General features: G+C 41.1%; 1 protein-coding gene across 4 annotated transcripts in view; it reads right to left on the reverse strand.

The window, feature by feature from the left end:
- Positions 1-3,395: 3,395 nt before the first annotated feature.
- NDFIP2 (Nedd4 family interacting protein 2) overlaps positions 3,396-17,486 on the reverse strand; it is a 60,054-nt gene continuing 45,963 nt past the window's right edge. For all 4 annotated transcript variants that reach the window (XM_083501372.1, XM_083501370.1, XM_083501373.1 and 1 more), the window contains 5 exons: positions 16,705-16,792; positions 13,059-13,183; positions 10,606-10,672; positions 9,091-9,196; positions 3,396-5,679 (listed from right to left, as the gene is read on the reverse strand). In XM_083501372.1, the coding sequence (XP_083357498.1) occupies positions 9,093-9,196; positions 10,606-10,672; positions 13,059-13,183; positions 16,705-16,792 (384 nt within the window). In that variant the 3' untranslated portion in view covers positions 3,396-5,679; positions 9,091-9,092. The remainder of the gene's footprint in view (positions 5,680-9,090; positions 9,197-10,605; positions 10,673-13,058; positions 13,184-16,704; positions 16,793-17,486) is intronic.

Genomic DNA, 17,486 nt, shown 5'->3' on the forward strand with positions numbered 1-17,486 from the left:
TGGGGGGTTCCCCGACTGGTGCTCCACAATAAAAATACCAAATCCACATTTACAAGACTTCTCAAAACATCTAATACCCAGAAGCTATGATAGAGCTGATATCTGTCGGGATTTCCCCCAGACATTACTGGGATTTCAAAGGTGGAATTTCCAAAAGGTGCTGCTGGATCTTAGACAAGTCAATTGAAAAATCGTGGTTTTGTAAAACAACAACAACAACAACACACCTCAACAACTTTTGGGTTTTCCTTAAAAGGCCTTCCCCCCAAAAAAATTCGGGGTGTCTTGGAAATCCTAAGCTATGAGCCTACATCTTGTTACGTGTGCACCAGTCCCATTCAAGTAAGTCTCCCCAATTGATGGAGATTCTGTATAGGAGTCACTCCAATGGCAGATTTAAACGCTTCCTATGATACTAGTAGCTTAATATAGAAGTAAAAAAAAAGCAGGACTTTCTGCCAACATGGCAATAACAAAAGACTACAGCCAAAAACCATTAAAATGTTCAGAAGAGATCGTCTAAGTCCTGTTTATTTTATTTTCCTCAAATAACTCTTTACAAGAACAATGTCTACTAATCCCTCAGCTTTAATATTTGTCTGAAGAGAGCACAAAATGAACTTGAGATAAGTTCACAGATATCCAGAACTGAAGTCAAAGAACAAAACTTTATGAATGGGCTGTTTAAAGTTCTGCTATTTTGATCTCTGATGCAGAAGGACTTTTGGTCCCAGGAACTGAAATGCCTGTTTCAAATGTAAAACAGATTATTTTTAAAATCTACAGTATTTAATATCAGACGTCTGTTAAACTCTATACTTAAATCTCTTAAAAACCAAGTCCATGAGCCTCTATTAAAGCCTATTCTACATTTTAAAAAACTATTGGGAACAATATCCAAGCATTTGACACTATAGATCAGAGTTTCCCAAACTTGGATCTCCATCTGTTTTGGAACTACAAATCCCCATCTTCCCTACAATTCCCATAATCCCTGACCACTGGTCCTACTAGGAATGATGGGAGTTGTAGTCCAAAAGCAGCCAGAGACCCAAGTTTGGGAAACACTGCTATAGATTATGTATTATTGTGGCAAATTAGCACGTTACCCCCCCCCCCCCACTGAAACCAATGCAGCTATAATAAAAACCCTTGTAAATAATTCAGGTTGTTTTTCTTAATAGAACTGAAGAAGGGGAAAGGATGAATTCATAGTCAAAAGGCAAGGGACCCAAAGCAGCAAATTGGGAGCTTGTACCGGTTGAGACAATGTATTGTCCTCTTACTACCAGTCCTTCCCCCTTATGAAAACTTCTGAGCTCTTGCATCTTGAAGCATGCACTGTTTTTCAATGTCTGCTTTATGTGTACAGAGAAACCCAAATAATTCATTTCCTTATTACTTGCCCTCCCACTTCTAAGGGCTTTGGACTGCACTTGTAGGCAGAATGAAGCTCCTATTTAGCTGAACACTTTCACATGGAGTATACATGGGGGAAACTGATTCTAAATAATGTCTCATCTATATCTTTCATTTAAAAATAATCCACTCTGGGGCAGGTGTAGGTGTGGAGCAGACACAATAGATTCAAGAACTTAGCCCTACAACCTCATTATTTTTAAGGGGACTGCAAAGTACATATATACAACAGAAACTTGCAGGCTCGACTTCTCAGGGAAGAATAACGAATGCAGTCACTTCCGCAGCAAGATCATTCCGAATGAGAAATTCCTTTATTGCCTTGCAGTTTCCAGGGAGGAACCAGTTTCTTATAAGCAGCAGCAAACCTAGGAAGTCACCTTAAAATGATTTATTTCTAGCCATGGGAAATAACTTTTCTACTCATCTCAAATCCCTGTATGTTTTCCATTGTGGGCAAATATCAAGTCTCTTTCTTTCTCTGTGAACACAGTTATTTAAAAACAGGACACTGCCACCAGGATGGGGGAACCAAGAGACTCTCCCTTAGTGCTTTGCCCCTAGTATCTGAGTGTTTGAGGACTGGGACATTTGCAGGGAAACCAAAATGCTTGTTTACAAAGCTATTGTACTACTAACTTGACTGTATGCTTATGAAATATGGACCATTTAAAAATGGCATCTCCAGCTCCTCGAAAAGATTCCATCAACAATGTCTCAGAAAAATTTTACACATCACTTACACATCACTAATGCCACTGTACTGGAAGAAGCAAAGATCACCAGTGTCAAAGCAACATCAACTTCATTGGACTGGTCATGTAATAGTAATAGTGCCACTGTATTCTGCTCTGGTCAGACCTCACCTGGAGTACTGCGTCCAGTTCTGGGCACCAGAGTTCAAGAAGGACACTGACAAACTGGAACGTGTCCAGAGGAGGGCAACCAAAATGGTCAAAGGCCTGGAAACGATGCCTTATGAGGAACGGCTAAGGGAGCTGGGCATGTTTAGCCTGGAGAAGAGGAGGTTAAGGGGTGATATGATAGCCATGTTCAAATATATAAAAGGATGTCACATAGAGGAGGGAGAAAAGTTGTTTTCTGCTGCTCCAGAGAAGCGGACACGGAGCAATGGATCCAAACTACAAGAAAGAAGATTCCACCTAAACATTAGGAAGAACTTCCTGACAGTAAGAGCTGTTCGACAGTGGAATTTGCTGCCAAGGAGTATGGTGGAGTCTCCTTCTTTGGAGGTCTTTAAGCAGAGGCTTGACAACCATATGTCAGGAGTGCTCTGATGGCGTTTCCTGCTTGGCAGGGGGTTGGACTCGATGGCCCTTGTGGTCTCTTCCAACTCTATGATTCTATTATTCTATGTTGTGCAGATGCCTGATTATCGTCTTCCAAAGCAACTACTCTATTCCCAACTCAAGAATGGAAAGTGTAATGCTGGTGGTCAACAAAAGAGGTTCAAAGACTCTCTCAAGGCAAATCTTTAAAAATGTAGTATAAACACCGACAATTGGGAAACACTGGCCTGTGAGTGCTCCAATCGGAGAACAGCCTTTACCAATGGTGTCAGGATGAAAGGGAGAAACTTGCCAAGAGGAAGTCATGTTTGGCAAACCTTCAACTACTACCCAGAAACCTATGTCCCCACTGTGGAAGGAAGTGTGGATCCAGAATTGGCCTCCACAGAATTGGACTCACTGTTAAGACCATATTCATGAAAGACAATCTTACTCAGCTATGAGTAAGCAGCAGCTTTGATCTTAGATAAAAACACCACTCACACATGCATGTTCTCTCTCTCTCTCTCTAACACACACACACACACACGTTTACAAATCCTCCACAACACTGTAACAAATTTATAGTTTTAAAAATGGAACCAAGCAGAAAGAATCCAGACAAACCATTTGACCTGATAGAAACTGCAGCAGAGTTTCCTAATGTGCAACACAAAACCAGGAGCCTTTATTCCAAAACAAAAACTTTTATTCACCTGCCTCTTATGAGAACAAATAATGCAAAAAAGGAAGATAAATAAGAGAGATAGAGAGGAGAGAAAATCATAGAAAAAATACTGATGAATTCAGAGAGAAACACATGGGAATTCCCAAGAGAATCTTGTTTTCATGAAAAGCAGTAGTGGGCTTTTGCTTTCAAACTCTTCGGCCTTTTTTTTAATTATTATTAATCCTGAAATATTAAAGAATATAAACCTTATGCATACAATAGATACAAAATTGGATACAGCACTAAATGAGACATATAATTCCTCTACACATTAGTATTAAAAATGCAAGAGTTCAAATTAAGAAACAAACAAAAGAATGAATGTGCATCTACCACTCCCCAAACGCAGAGTGATTAGTGATTGGCAGCAACTGAGATGAGAGCTGTTTGTGGATATCTGGGAGATTTTGTCTCCCGTCATGCCAGAGTGCAGAGTCCCAGAGATGTTTGGGGAAGAAACACATGTGCTTCAGCATTTGCCTCCCCATAAAAAGCCCTAGATATATTCCTTTGCACGGGAGGGCCATCATTACTATGGTGCGGATACCACTGATGGCGAATTGCTTGTATTTTTGCAAGGAAAATGAAAATGTGCCCAATGGAATTGACCTAAACTTAACATCATTCCTGTGAAAGCATGGCGAGGAGCCTTTGGGGTTAAGGAACGGCGATTATGGAAACACTCCCACAAAACACAACAACAAGGAAAGCTGACACTCCGGCTTAAAGAACTAGGTTGTTCATCCACTGGTGGTGTGCAATGTCTGTTCCTTTCACCTGGAATGGAGCAGGGCTCCTTGACAAACTCACCTAGAGGAGTGGAGGTTGTGCAGTCGGAGTCAGAGAGTGTGCAGCCCTGATCTCCAGTTAGAGCCAATGATTGTAGGGTGAGAAAAAGGAGTGGGGTAGAGGTCTACCTACCTAGAAAAAAGTGCAGGATCAGACTAGCAATTATCTTACACTAGCCTTTCCAATGAGATGATGAACATGACAGTGAAACGAGTGTAAGATTTTCCCCCCCCTGCAGGACCGGGACTCACAATCCATCAGATTTGTGCCCTTAAGGAAACATCATTGTTCTGATGCACGTCTTAATTCTTTTGGCTCTGTACAGATTGTTGCCAAAAGCTTTCTTGCAGGGCTTAATGCTCGTAAAGTTACACAGCCCCAAAGACCCGTATGCACATCAAACTGGTAAGACATTGGAGAAGAAGTGATATTGCTAACATTTTGCCATTGTTTGTAATCCGGACACTTCTTTTTGAAGTTTAAGGGCTGGTGGGAATGTTTTGGGAACAGCGCAGCCACTGATCCAACATGGCTCAATCCCATGTTGCTCTGCTAAGGCAGAAATAATGGAGAGGCCACATAGGAAGAGAGAGAGCAATCCCATTACTTCCTGATCTGATAACTGAGGCTACTGCTCCAATCTCTCTTCCGGTTTCCTAGATCACTAGAACAGCATGGGATGGTGTTACACTTTCCTGTAATATAATTATCAGATCAAATATTGGGACTTTACGAACTATAGCACATGCAGATGTTTTTACTGTATATGCTTACTTTAAGAATGTGTTCAAATTGGGCTTAAAATGGCAGTGATTAAGGCTACTGCTTTTATGGCCCACATCTATGTACGGAGGGGGGGACCCAAATTCACACCAGTGTAAGAGAGGTGCACTAGGGAAACCTTGGTTAGCCCTTGACAGCTTTTCAATGCGTGTTTATAGAACTACATATCATGTGATAGAGCAGTTTTTATGTGCATAATTGGATGAATGCAATTTACATACTAACAGAGTCTGAGTGGCTTACTGTGAGTCATTCAGTACAAATTACTTGTACTTAATGAAACTTCTGTTAAGTAGATAGTACATAATACTGTGAAAACAAGTTACCACTTTAAATCTTCCAGATACAAAACACAAATTAGTCAAGTCTGGCTGTATTCAACTGCTTAGCAGACCATATGCATGGAATTTATTCTTTTTAAAGTTCTTGTTAAATTAGCACATATGCATATGTGCAAGACAAAAGGCAATGCTTAATATAAATATTTAGTGGAATGAACAGAAATGGCACTTAAGCATAGACCACCCTGTCATTCCCTAAGCGGCAAAAAGATCCTGCTTCAAATTTATCTCCTGCTTCTAGTAGTCATCTTTCCCTATTCGCTTGGAAGGTTACAGATTGGCTGGAAGTTCACATTGGTATGAGAAAGGAATGTCTGGTCGATGCAGTCTGGGAATAAAAGAAAAGAGCTGTATTTTAGTTAACTAAAAAAATCAGCGGGATAATCAAACAACATATTTAACAATACTGCATTCTGAAATATGTATGTGAATATAGTCCCTTGGGGATATTTCAGTACATGGAGAATTTTTCACCGTTACAACAAGAACTCCAGTGGAGGCAAATTAGTTTCTGGGCTAAGTTAAAGGTGTTTTAATCTTTAAAACCCCATATGCTTTCCCCCTATGGTATCTGAGTGAGCATTTCCCCCCTGCATTCCTTCCCAGGTGTTAAGAACAGGAAGCAAGGCTTTTCCAGCAGGTGTAACCACCATCAGAAATGTGACTGGCCACCACCTTAGGGTGGTGGCCAACGATTGTGGAATTCCCTTCCTTCAGAAAAACTCAAGATTCATTCTAAAGCCCATGGGAAGCTCTCTGTTTGGAAACATCTTAGGTGTGTAAACCCTTGGGAGACACGGTTTACAGACTGCTACCTATTCCATGTCAAGGGATGCAGGTGGCGCTGTGGTTTAAACCACAGAGCCTAGGGCTTGCTGATCAGAAGGTCAGCAGTTTGAATTCCTGCAATGGGTGAGCTCCCATTGCTTGGTCCCTGCTCCTGCCAACCTAGAAGTTCGAAAGCACGTCAAAGTGCAAGTAGATAAATAGGTACCACTCTGGCGGGAAGGTAAACAGCGGCTTAAATCATGCTGGCCACACGACCCAGAAGCTGTACACCGGCTCCCTCGGCCAATAAAGCGAGATGAGCGCCGCAACCCCAGAGTCGGCCACGACTGGACCTAACGGTCAGGGGTCCCTTTACCTATTCCATGTCAAGAATGGTCAGACATTCAGCTGTTTTTATTGAAAATTTATGCTATGATGTTGTTTTCACCTATGCTTTAAGGGCTCCAGTCAGTTATACATTTTGAAAACAAGCACACCGCTCATTTACATTGTTCTGAAACCATATTAAATTGGTTGGTTTACATTTTTATCTTCAGCCCCTGAATTATATTCAGACATTGATACAAAGAGTAATAAAAGATTAATACTAGATTATAGTATAGTAGATTATAACAGATTAATACTGAATATTGATAACTATTTAAGTGTGAAGATAATCTTTGCCTTAAACACATCTTTACCACACTATATTTGGGGGCCCTTTCTTCATTTTATCCCTTCCATGCATCTGCGTATAATACTATAGATAGCTTTTGTGGTCAGTTTAGGGGCATGATACTCTGGGGATGTTAAACTCTGGACAATATCATTTATATATAAACTAAATAGTGTGGGAGCTAGGATACAACCTTGCTTAACTCCCTTTGTGGCTGGTACGGATCCTGTGAGCTGTCCATTTGTAGAGCAACACACTTTCAGCACTATGTTTTTATACAGACATTTAACAAAGAGCAACAATATTTTTATCTCTACTTGGAAGAGTTCAGCTTATCCCACAGTCTTACTCAAGAGGCTGAATCAAATGCAGCTTTCAGATCAATGAAATCTGCATATAGCACACCACCTGGTTTCTTAACATACTTATCTATAAAATGGGCTAGTACAAAGCAATGGTCTAGAGTGGATCCGCCTTATCTAAATCCTGCTTGCTCTTTGGCAAAAATAGCTTCATCGGTTATACAATCAACTAGCTTATTGTAAAGACGCTTTGCATATAATTTGCTAATTACAGGTTGCAAACTAACTGGTCTATAACTAGCCGGACTGCATGCAAGCCCCTTTTTGAATATAGGGATGACTACCGCTGTGGCCCAAACTTCAGGAAATAACCCGGATGAATCAATAAATCAGACTATTATGCATTTAAACTACTCTGTCCTTTCCTCCCCCCCCCCCCATGAAAGAGCCTTCTGGAAAGTGAACGTTGTGCATGCCACCTCTCTCTTCCTTCAAATCACTCCTTACAACCCACCTTTTCCACATGGCTTTTTGTTTATCCTCTTAATCCTCATCCAAACTTCAAGTGTTTGCAACAGCATTTGCCCACATTCTTCCCTCTTCTGTTGTCGTCCCCCCCCCCCTCCCCACTCTCCCTTTTAGATTTTAAGCTCCTTGGGAAACAGGAACCCATCTACATTGCTGGCATAATTCTGTAAGGCACCACTGCACACTGATGGTGCAGTTTAAACATCCTCTTCCTTGTCCAGGGAGATGAGCATGTTTGGAAAGAGTCAGGACTGTGATATGAATATTATACTAGGACCACAAGTGTTGCAAAGGGAAACCTCTCATTCAAATCGCACTTTGGCAATGAACTTGAGAGCTACTTTTATGCACCTTGCTATTTTCTCAGCCAGCATGACACACACTCCCAAACTGAAACATGGGATAATAATGCCGGTCTAACTTGCATTTTGTCAGCAATCCTTGCAAAAGCCTTATGATAAGTGATCTGGAAACTGAAAAGGGAATGCAAATATCATGGGCAATGTTCAATGGGACCATACTACCATCAGTCAAGGCCTGGTATATCTCTTTTCTATAGAATGTGGGTTGAAGTTTAAATGCTCATGGACTTTGAAGACATAATAGTTATGCCTGCCAAATGTTAAAAAGGTGTTTAGGGAGTTGATTTAGCCTCACTACAGAAGAGTCAGGCATTTATGTAGAGGCCTACAACACTTACCTTATTTTTCGCCCTATAGGACGCACTTTTTCCCCTCCAAAAATGAAGGGGAAATGTGTGTGTGTCCTATGGGGCGAATGCAGGCTTTCCCGGGCTTCCTGCAGCTCTGCGCCACCCTCCAGATCCCGGCGCAAAGCCGCGCGGAGCTCCGGAGGGTGGCGCGGAGCTGCCTGCGCTCCAGGGCTTCTTGCAGCTCCGCGCCGCCCTCCAGATCCCGGCGCGAAGCCGCCCGGGGCTCCGGAGGGTAGCGCAGAGCTGCCTGCATTCTGAAGCCTGGTGCGCGCTGAAGAGCACCCCCGGGCTTCACGCACCTCTCCGCAAGCCTGGGGAGACCGGCGCGGCTCCCTAGGCTTGCAGATAGCAGGCTGTTCTGGGGGCTGGGGTCGGGGGAAGCTCGGGCTTCCCCCACACCTGCCCCGTGCCTTGGGAGGGGAATTTTTTTTTCTTTACTCCCCCCCCCCCAAAAAAAAAATTAGGTGCGTCCTATGGGGTGAAAAATACGGTAATAAAGTTGGGGAAATCAGATATTAACAGCTTGCTTTTCTGTCAGAGGAATGCATGGGACTTGCTTTTTTTTAAAAAAAGAATGGGGGAACCTCAACCCTGACATTGCAGAAAAAGGCTTGAAAAACAAAGGACAACTATCAAGCAATAGAAGGCAATATTTGTGCATGCATACCCAAGTGTGCAAAACTGAGAAAGCAATTTGGCTGAAGGCATTTTCTGTGCCAAGTACTTACCTACGAAAGGAGCTACGGTGCTTACCTCTAGTACAAGAAGAAAAATCTTGTTCTATGAGCAGCTGCCATACTTTCAGACATGTTTCTGACTTTCAGGTAATTAACAAAACCTCGGAAAAATAGGAGGAGGCCTGAAAGCAGAGGTGCAATGTGAAACATTGATTAAAAGATGCATTCTCATGCTAATTGAAAGGAAGCAAGCTTACAACGATTTGCCATTTTACACTTTCAGTACGTATGCCAAGGAACTTTTAGAGAGTCACAGTCACATCAACATACCTTGGCAAGTTCAAAGAAAGGGTGCTTTCCTAAGCAGGCTTTCTAAGTAGGAAGTCGGGCACTGTACAGAGAAGCTAAAAATATGTGGCGAGTAGGATGAAAGCTTAACTTTCCTATGCAATCAATCACAGTATCTCCAAAAGGAACCTATATTAAGATTTTGGTGATAAATTACTGAATCAATCAACGGCCTTAATTTTAATTAGACTTGAGTTTTACTCTTGCTTTTTCTGCCATGGTATGTATGGGCTATATGGGCATTTATTTGCATCAGTGGTGCATCTATAAATTGCCACTGTTTACATTTAGTTCTTATATTTTATTGTTTATGGGCCGTTTCAAGAAAGTTGGCACGGAATTTTAAAATAAAGTGTTAGGAATAAGCTGTAAATAGTTGGGGTGATAGTTACACCACAAGGCAAGATCACCAGCTGACCCAAGCAAGTGAGCCAAGCTTCGGACGTACAATAGATGCTCAAATACACTTTTAAAAGCCTTCTTTTCCCCAGCAACCTTCCCTGCAGCTGCCCCAGAAGCCTGAAGCTCGGCAGACAGCTTTTCAAAAGAAAATTGAGGGAACAGAAGCACTGTGTTCAGCAGCATAAAGCCCTTCCCCTTGCCTGAGTGAATAATGATTAATGCACAGTGCATTTCTAAGGCAAAAAGGATACCTCCATGGATTGAATACAAAGTGACAGACATTCAAAACCATTCATATAGTCCAGGAAAATAATTATAAAAACTAGGTATCTTAAAAGGAATGCTTATACATAAACTTTGACCTTATATACTTGAATAGTCTTAGTTCAGTTATGATGCTGTGTTTTAAACATAATGAGATCAATTCAGAAATAAGCTTCATCTTATTCAGAGTTAGAAAACATAAAAAATATTCAGAAAAATCTACCCTCTGTCTCTAACAGACTTCTATTTTTCTGACTTTTAAAAAGGAGTGGTAGTAAAACAAAGAGTATCAATGAAACCCACAGAGGATGAAAAATATAAAACAGGTTTTCAAACAGAACGTTGAGGATACCGCCTCTTGTGAAAATTACTTTGTCTGTAAAGAGGCAATATGGAAATTCTATCTAACGTGCTTGATCTGTGATAAGTTCTACCACTGCTACAGTAAGCCCTTGATTTCAATGAGCATACATGTGCAAATTTACTGTCAATCTTTCTTAAACCCAGTTAGGATTGTTCTACTCAGTTATCAAGTTATTTGGAAATTCAAAAAGTAAAGTTTTTGATTGGGACTTACCAAGTACAAGAAATATCCACCAAAGCCAGTATTGTCCATTGAAATAACCAGTAAAGTAATCTGAGAACTGAAAGGGGAGAAAAGCCCCCAACATGTTAGCTACATTTCATATCATGCTTGTAACATATTAGGATTACTGAAAATACATATCTAAGACATTACAGAACATACACAACAAATAAATAAAAAAATCACAATTGGTGCATTTGGGAAGACAACTCTGTGCAGCTTTAGAATAAAAGAGGAGTTATTTCTTTTACTTTCTTGCAAGCAAAGAAGTCTCAACCAACCTGTGAAAAAATGGTTTATTAAGCATTGCTCATTAGAATCAGACAGTCACCATAATAATGGTTGCGTTTGTAAATCCGTCTCTCCCCCCCCGCCCCCCCCTGTCTGCCATCTCAAACACATTACAGGAGCCTGCTGCTTTCGATATTAACACCAAAAGTCACATTAGTTTAATCTTATCAGATGGGGATGTTTGGCTGACCCCACAAAAGGAGAGCTTTTGACCTTCTGTACACCCCCTACTGATAATCGCTGCCAAGAATACCAGTTCCATAAAGACCCCCGATTCATTAAACTCTTTTCATTTTCAAACTAGATTCTCCTGCATTCAGTTCCCAGCAGTGAGCTGAACGCAGCTAAATGAACCTTGAAGGGCCAATTCAATCGTTCCTGTTAGCAAGCACGGTAGACAGTTTTGTCTTCTCTGTGATGTGGGAATCTGAACAGGCAGCTGGAGGGTAGGGCGCGATGGTTTTGGAGACAGGTATCTGGCCTTCAGCAGACTGCAGACTGCATGCTTCACTGATAAAAAGGGTTGACTCAAATGTCTCCAAGAACTCAGCACAGTTACAGCCTGAAACTCAAAGTAACGCAGAACGTCCACTGCAACTTTTAGAGGGTGGTAAGAAACAATTTAGTCAAGCAGGGGCTGTTCAATCACTTCCTTCTCTGTTGCTACAATTGTCCCAACTTGCCAATCAACTCTAGGTTATTTCGTGTCAGTAAATAATTGGCTAATTGGCTGGTGCAGTATGTTAAGTCAAACATTTAAAGAAACAAGGCAGGGCCAAATGCTCTTATAAATGATTACATAGCAGAAAAATAAGGCCAGTTTGCACATAATCATTTAAACTGGCTAATGGAGCATTTCCATTATTTAAAGCTTGTTAGTGTATTTATGGCATTTGCAAAAAGAAAACACAGTAAAAACAAAAATACTTCCAACAAGGTCTAACAATATGCCTTCATCAAATGCAGAAAAGCTTCCCACAGTATTACAACACATTCACTAAACTTTAGTAAGAGATGGCCACATTATTATAGCTTGGCCAACTATGAGTGTCTCATAGGGCCATGAACAACCTGTCCCTGCCAACTGCAACCAAGCAGTACACTTGCCTCTGTTTCTGTGTGGTCCCACCTATTTATATCACCTAGATTTAGCATCATGATGCAACTGCAGTGCAGCAGAGGACACACATTGGAAAGGGCTTAAGCCTGCTGTAAGTCCGAGATTTCCCCAGGCTGTGGGCAAAAAGAGGGGAGCTACAGGAAACCCAAACAGGCCAGCAAGGAAGGTTTGTAATAGCTGTAGACAGAACAGGTCAAGTATCTGACATCTATTAAAATTCCCATGCCTGAGCAATTTTAAGGGGGTCTCTGCTCCTGTGTTAACTGCAACAGACTGCCTTTGCTCCCACTGCTTCCCTTTGGATGTGACCTACTTGTCTCACCATTGTACCCTCTCAAAAATGTGGCAGGAGCAGGGAATCTGTGGCATCCTTAAGTAGCTGCTGGTGCCCATGTGCCTGTGGCGTGCCCAGACCCTCACGCCTGACCTGGGCACAAATTTTAACATTAATAGCACTTAGAAAAGCTTTTAATGGTTTGGGGCAAAAAGGTACCATGTTGTATCATTTATTGGGAGCTTCTGTACCCTGTCCCAAAACAGCTTAAATACAATCAATTAAAAGAGGACACTTCCAGACTTCAGGCCAAAAAATCCAAAATGCATGGCCCAAAATGAAAAAGGGATCTGAAGGGAGGAGGGGGGAAGCAAACTCAGACACCAATTCTTAAATGTGAATAGTAGGTCTTATAATAATGAGTAGCTAGAATGGAATACACAAACTACCAAGTTACTTGATAGACATGTTGTTCCTCTTGCCTAAATTGAATCATCTGCAGAAATATCAACATCATAGTTCAATGAAATTAAAGCATTAAAAGATAACCAATGAAACAAAACAACTATAAAGGCAAAAGTTCCCATGTCACAAAAAACCCCACATAACTCAAATTTTGTTGCGTTAAACTACAACAAATTCTTGGTCCTTTAAGTAGATTCTTTATCAAAGTGGACATAATTATCTGCCAGTATTCATTTTAAACAAAAAAAGTACTTTTAAAATTCATTTTAAAATCTGTAATTGGAAGAGACTTACTCGAACAATGAGAATCCATTTGATCAGAGACAGCCCAAATCCACAGATGGCACCATATCTTCCTGCTATGGTGTTCGTTATACAGAATGATAAGCAAAAACCAATCCAGTTGAAAATGAAGGCCACTAAAATGAAACGTACGCCTCGTTAAAACTTAAATGCATTTCTTTTAGCTGAATTCATATGTGTGTGTGTCTATGTAAATTGACTTTATCAAGATACTTATTTAAGACTGTTTAAAAGGTAAAAGCAAACAATAAAAAAGAAACCGCTAAGAACAGAGAAGCAGTGGATTAGCTTGTAATACTTAGGGTGAACTGGGATGAACCAAATCAAAGTTCTAAGACATGGGTGAACAGTCTGGGAATCAGCATGTTTTTTACATGAGTAGAATGTGTCCTTTTATTTAAAACGCATCTCTGGGTTATTTGTGGGGCATAGGAATTTGTTCTTTTTCCCCCTTCAAAATATAGTCCAGCCCCCCACAAGGTCTGAGGGACAGTGGACCGACTCCCCTGCTGAAAAAGTTTGCTGACCCCTGTTCTAAGGCTTCACAGACACTCCTGACAAATGTCTAGAGTGAGCAACTCTGAGGATCTCCCAATAAATAGCAAAAAGCTTGAGTCAAAAAAGTGTGTTATGGACATGTGGACTTCCTCACTTCTAACACAACAAAGTTTCCCCATGAAAGATGGCTTTAAACGAAGCACTCATTGTTTTAATACCCAGGGAGGTCATCCAGAGATTTGGAACAAGATGTCATCAACATCCAGGTGCACTTTCACTTGTCATGCAAGACAGGTGAAACTGTAGGAATGCTAAGCGAATGCCTGGATCTGGTAAGTGATGCAAGAGGGCCAGAAACCTGAAATCCAGTCCAGACAAGGTGGAGGTGGAGTTAGGAGTTGGGTTGTCTGCTCTAGGAGAAGTTCAACCTGTTCTTGATGGGATTGCATTCTCCTTGTCTTTGGAGCCCTGAGTAGCTTCCATAGCACAAAGCAGTTTTCACCAGCTTTGGCAATTCACCAGCTCTAGCCCCTTCTGAACACAGATACCCTGGCGATAATTTATCCATGATCTATTAACATTCCCGTTGATTATAGTGTACTGCGGTGCCTTTAAAAACTCTCAGAAAATGTAGTTGGCAATCTAGCCATATTTCAAACTAGATGGGTCTGGTTGAACAAAACATTACACCCGCTTTAAAATGGCTAAAATAGCTCCCTGTTCATTTCCAGGAATAATTCAAACTATCCGTATTGATCTTTAACGTGTATTAAGATCTGCCTTAGAGACCCTCCTCCAGGATGTTAGGATGATAGCAATTAGCAATTGGACCTTCTCTATAGCATCATCCTGGCTTTAGAATTATCTTCCCAAAGATTTTCCAGATACCAAGTTTATCTTTTCAGCATAGGGTGAAACACTTAACAGGCTTTTTAGGTCACCAATTTCAACTCTATTTTTAGCTGGCTGCTGGCTGCTCCATCTGTATTTTTCATTGAATATATTTTACCCTTTCATTGTTTTTAAGGTTTTACATTGCATGCGTCTCTGGAAATTTCTGTTAAAAGTGAGGGGCTTCAACTGCTGGGGATAAACACAACCCACTATCCAAAGATTAACAGATTTAATGGTCCTTTTCTTTCTAGAGGTCCATAAATTGCAGGGAGGTTTTGTATTCCCCACCCCATTGCTCAATACTGCTAGACAGGAAAAGCAGCCTCCACATTATTGTGCTAAATATTTAAAGGAGCATCACGTCTTATGCCTTGTGCTAAAGAGGTGCACAAACTCACATTTCCATTTACAAGTGGCAAGTTCCATCATGTGGAGCTCTTATTTTCATTAGAGTACTCAGCTATTCGAGAAGCTGCTCCAGTTTCCCAGAAACATTAATCAGCGCTGTCAAAATGTAATTTTACTCTTCCACCAGTTCCTTGTTTACATCTAGATTGCACAACTTGCAACCCACCGAACTGAACATAGCCTAAAGGCCATATATGGTGACTACCCAGAGCTTGATAAATCTCCCGATTTTGCTGCCTGTGAAAATTAGGGGCGGCGAAACCATTTGGTATTATCATACGTGGTTCATCTGCTGTGCTTGGGCAGTGCTGACCTGGCTGACATGAATTGAAAAAAGCCCCTGCCCCATTATCCTAATGCTGAGCTTTCCAAACATTTCATGTTGGTGACACACTTTTTAAGCATGCATCTTTTCGCAACACAGTAATTCAGTTTTACAAGCAAACCAGAGGCTTTCGTGTGACACATGGACTGCAGCTGACAAACTAACATGTTGTGACACACAGTTTGGAAAGCTCTGCTCTAATGTGCTTTTTTTACTTTGCAAACAGCACCCAAAGATATGCTTGTATAACATATCTGTAGTATTCAATTAAAATACAAACACAGAATCTCTATGCTAAAAACCTGAGTTATTGCAGGTAATTTCAAGTATCGACATGAATAGTTGCAAAACATTAAACACTTGTTGCATATAAGTCATGAATGACAGCAGCTGCAATACAGAGAATTGTCACAGGATGGCAGTCACGTATCATGATCCACAGCAAGGACGGAAATTAATTTAACTTCAAAATAAGGAGCAATGTTCAGTGTGTGTGTCACACTATGGAACTACTGGATTCAAATTACAATGCTTCAATTACTGTAAATTCAGAACCAGGTTCTTTTATCATAACACTGGTCTACTGGGGAGGAGGATAGGAGCTGGGTGAGAAAGATTATTCATCCTACTCCACATATCAAGAGCCCAGCCTATGTTATTGATGTCAGTAAAAACTGATATTTGAGAGTACAGATAATCAGCCTACACTTTGCCTCCACTTATCCAGCCTCGGAAGTCAAGTGCAAATATATCATTGGCTGCTCATGGAGTTAAATTTGCTCAAACCGCATGTCAATGGCAACTCTTAACAACACAGATCTTTCTCTCAAGATTCTAACATGCTTTGCAATTTGACGCATATGCCTAAAATCGTAAAACGTGAGGATCAAGGCTGGCTGTGGCTCCTTGTGGCGTACATTGCCACTGCCTAATGTGTGGAAGAGAAGAGAGCTAAAGTATGAACAAGACTTTCATATATTTCTCTATTCTCCATTAGTAAATGCTGCATCTTGTGTGACTGGGAAGAGAGGATTCTTAGAATCATACAACTGTAGAGCTGGAAGAGACCACAAGGGTCATCTAGTCCAAACCCCTGCAACGCAGGAATCTTTTTGCCTAACATGAGGCTTGAACCCATGATCCTGAGATTAAGAGTCTCATGCTCTACCAACTGAGTGACATCAAAAATCCTGCTGCATTTACCATGGAGGAAGAACCTCTGGCTCAGGGTCTGAGTGTGTCCCCAGGACTCAACCCAGGCTCTGTGCTCCCCCTTCCCTCTACTTCCTCCTCTGTCAATTTTACCTGCTGGAATGTGTCCTTGAACTCTGGTGAAACCTTCTGCATGTCTGAATGGAGGATGGACAGTGATGGGTGTCTGGCCACTCCCATCACTGATATGCAGCTGTCAGAAAGTTTTTGCAATGAGAAGGGGCCCTTGGACTGAAGGGTGTTCCCCACCCACGCCTCAAACAACTGCTGCTTACGAGGACACAAAGATGTGCTACTTACTGAAAAAAGCCAACATGAAGATGCCATCATTGCCCACGCGAAGCTGGTCTGCGTCACTGAAATCGTCCCTTGGGGGATACTCTTCTTCCTTTAAGATGATGATGATTAATAAACACACATTGCATGGAATTAAATTAATACTTTTCAAACTACTAATTTAAGTGGGAGTAGGTATCTAGGTAAAAAACCAAGGTGACTACATAAGTACACTTCAGTTGCTTAGATTGCTTGTTCATAATAAGTTATTTTTATTTATTAAGTGTACATGGCCACACATCAGTAAAATTCTGTGACTTACAAAATAAAACTGAAATATTTAAAAACATGAAATGCAATAATTAGAAAAATAACTAAGAAAAAATCCCTAGTTCAGTATCATTTATTTTAATATTGTACTGAAGCCAAGCTAAACCTATTTACTGAAGTGTTTCTAAATTGCTTCATATTCTAAGATTTCTAAGGACAAACAGAAAAACAGTATCATAAAAACAAATACAGTAATGGCAGGGTCGAATCTTATGGGTCTGGGAAAACTTGGGACAAAAAGTTCTGTCTTTGTCAGATGCTCGAAGCAACTGATAGAGGACACTTCAGGGGCAGTGGAGGGATGCAGGATGCAGAACACAGGAGCAAGAGCAGAAAATTCTGATTTTCCGCTTAATGCTCAAATGGGAAACATGCAGCCTTCCATATGTTGCCTGACTACGAATTCCACCATCCCTGGCCAAACCACGCTGGCACGGTTTGATGACAATTGGAGTTCAGCAGCATCTACAGGCCCC

Source organism: Podarcis liolepis (genome assembly GCF_965112155.1).
Source record: "Podarcis liolepis genome assembly, chromosome: 4".
Taxonomy (NCBI): domain Eukaryota; kingdom Metazoa; phylum Chordata; class Lepidosauria; order Squamata; family Lacertidae; genus Podarcis; species Podarcis liolepis.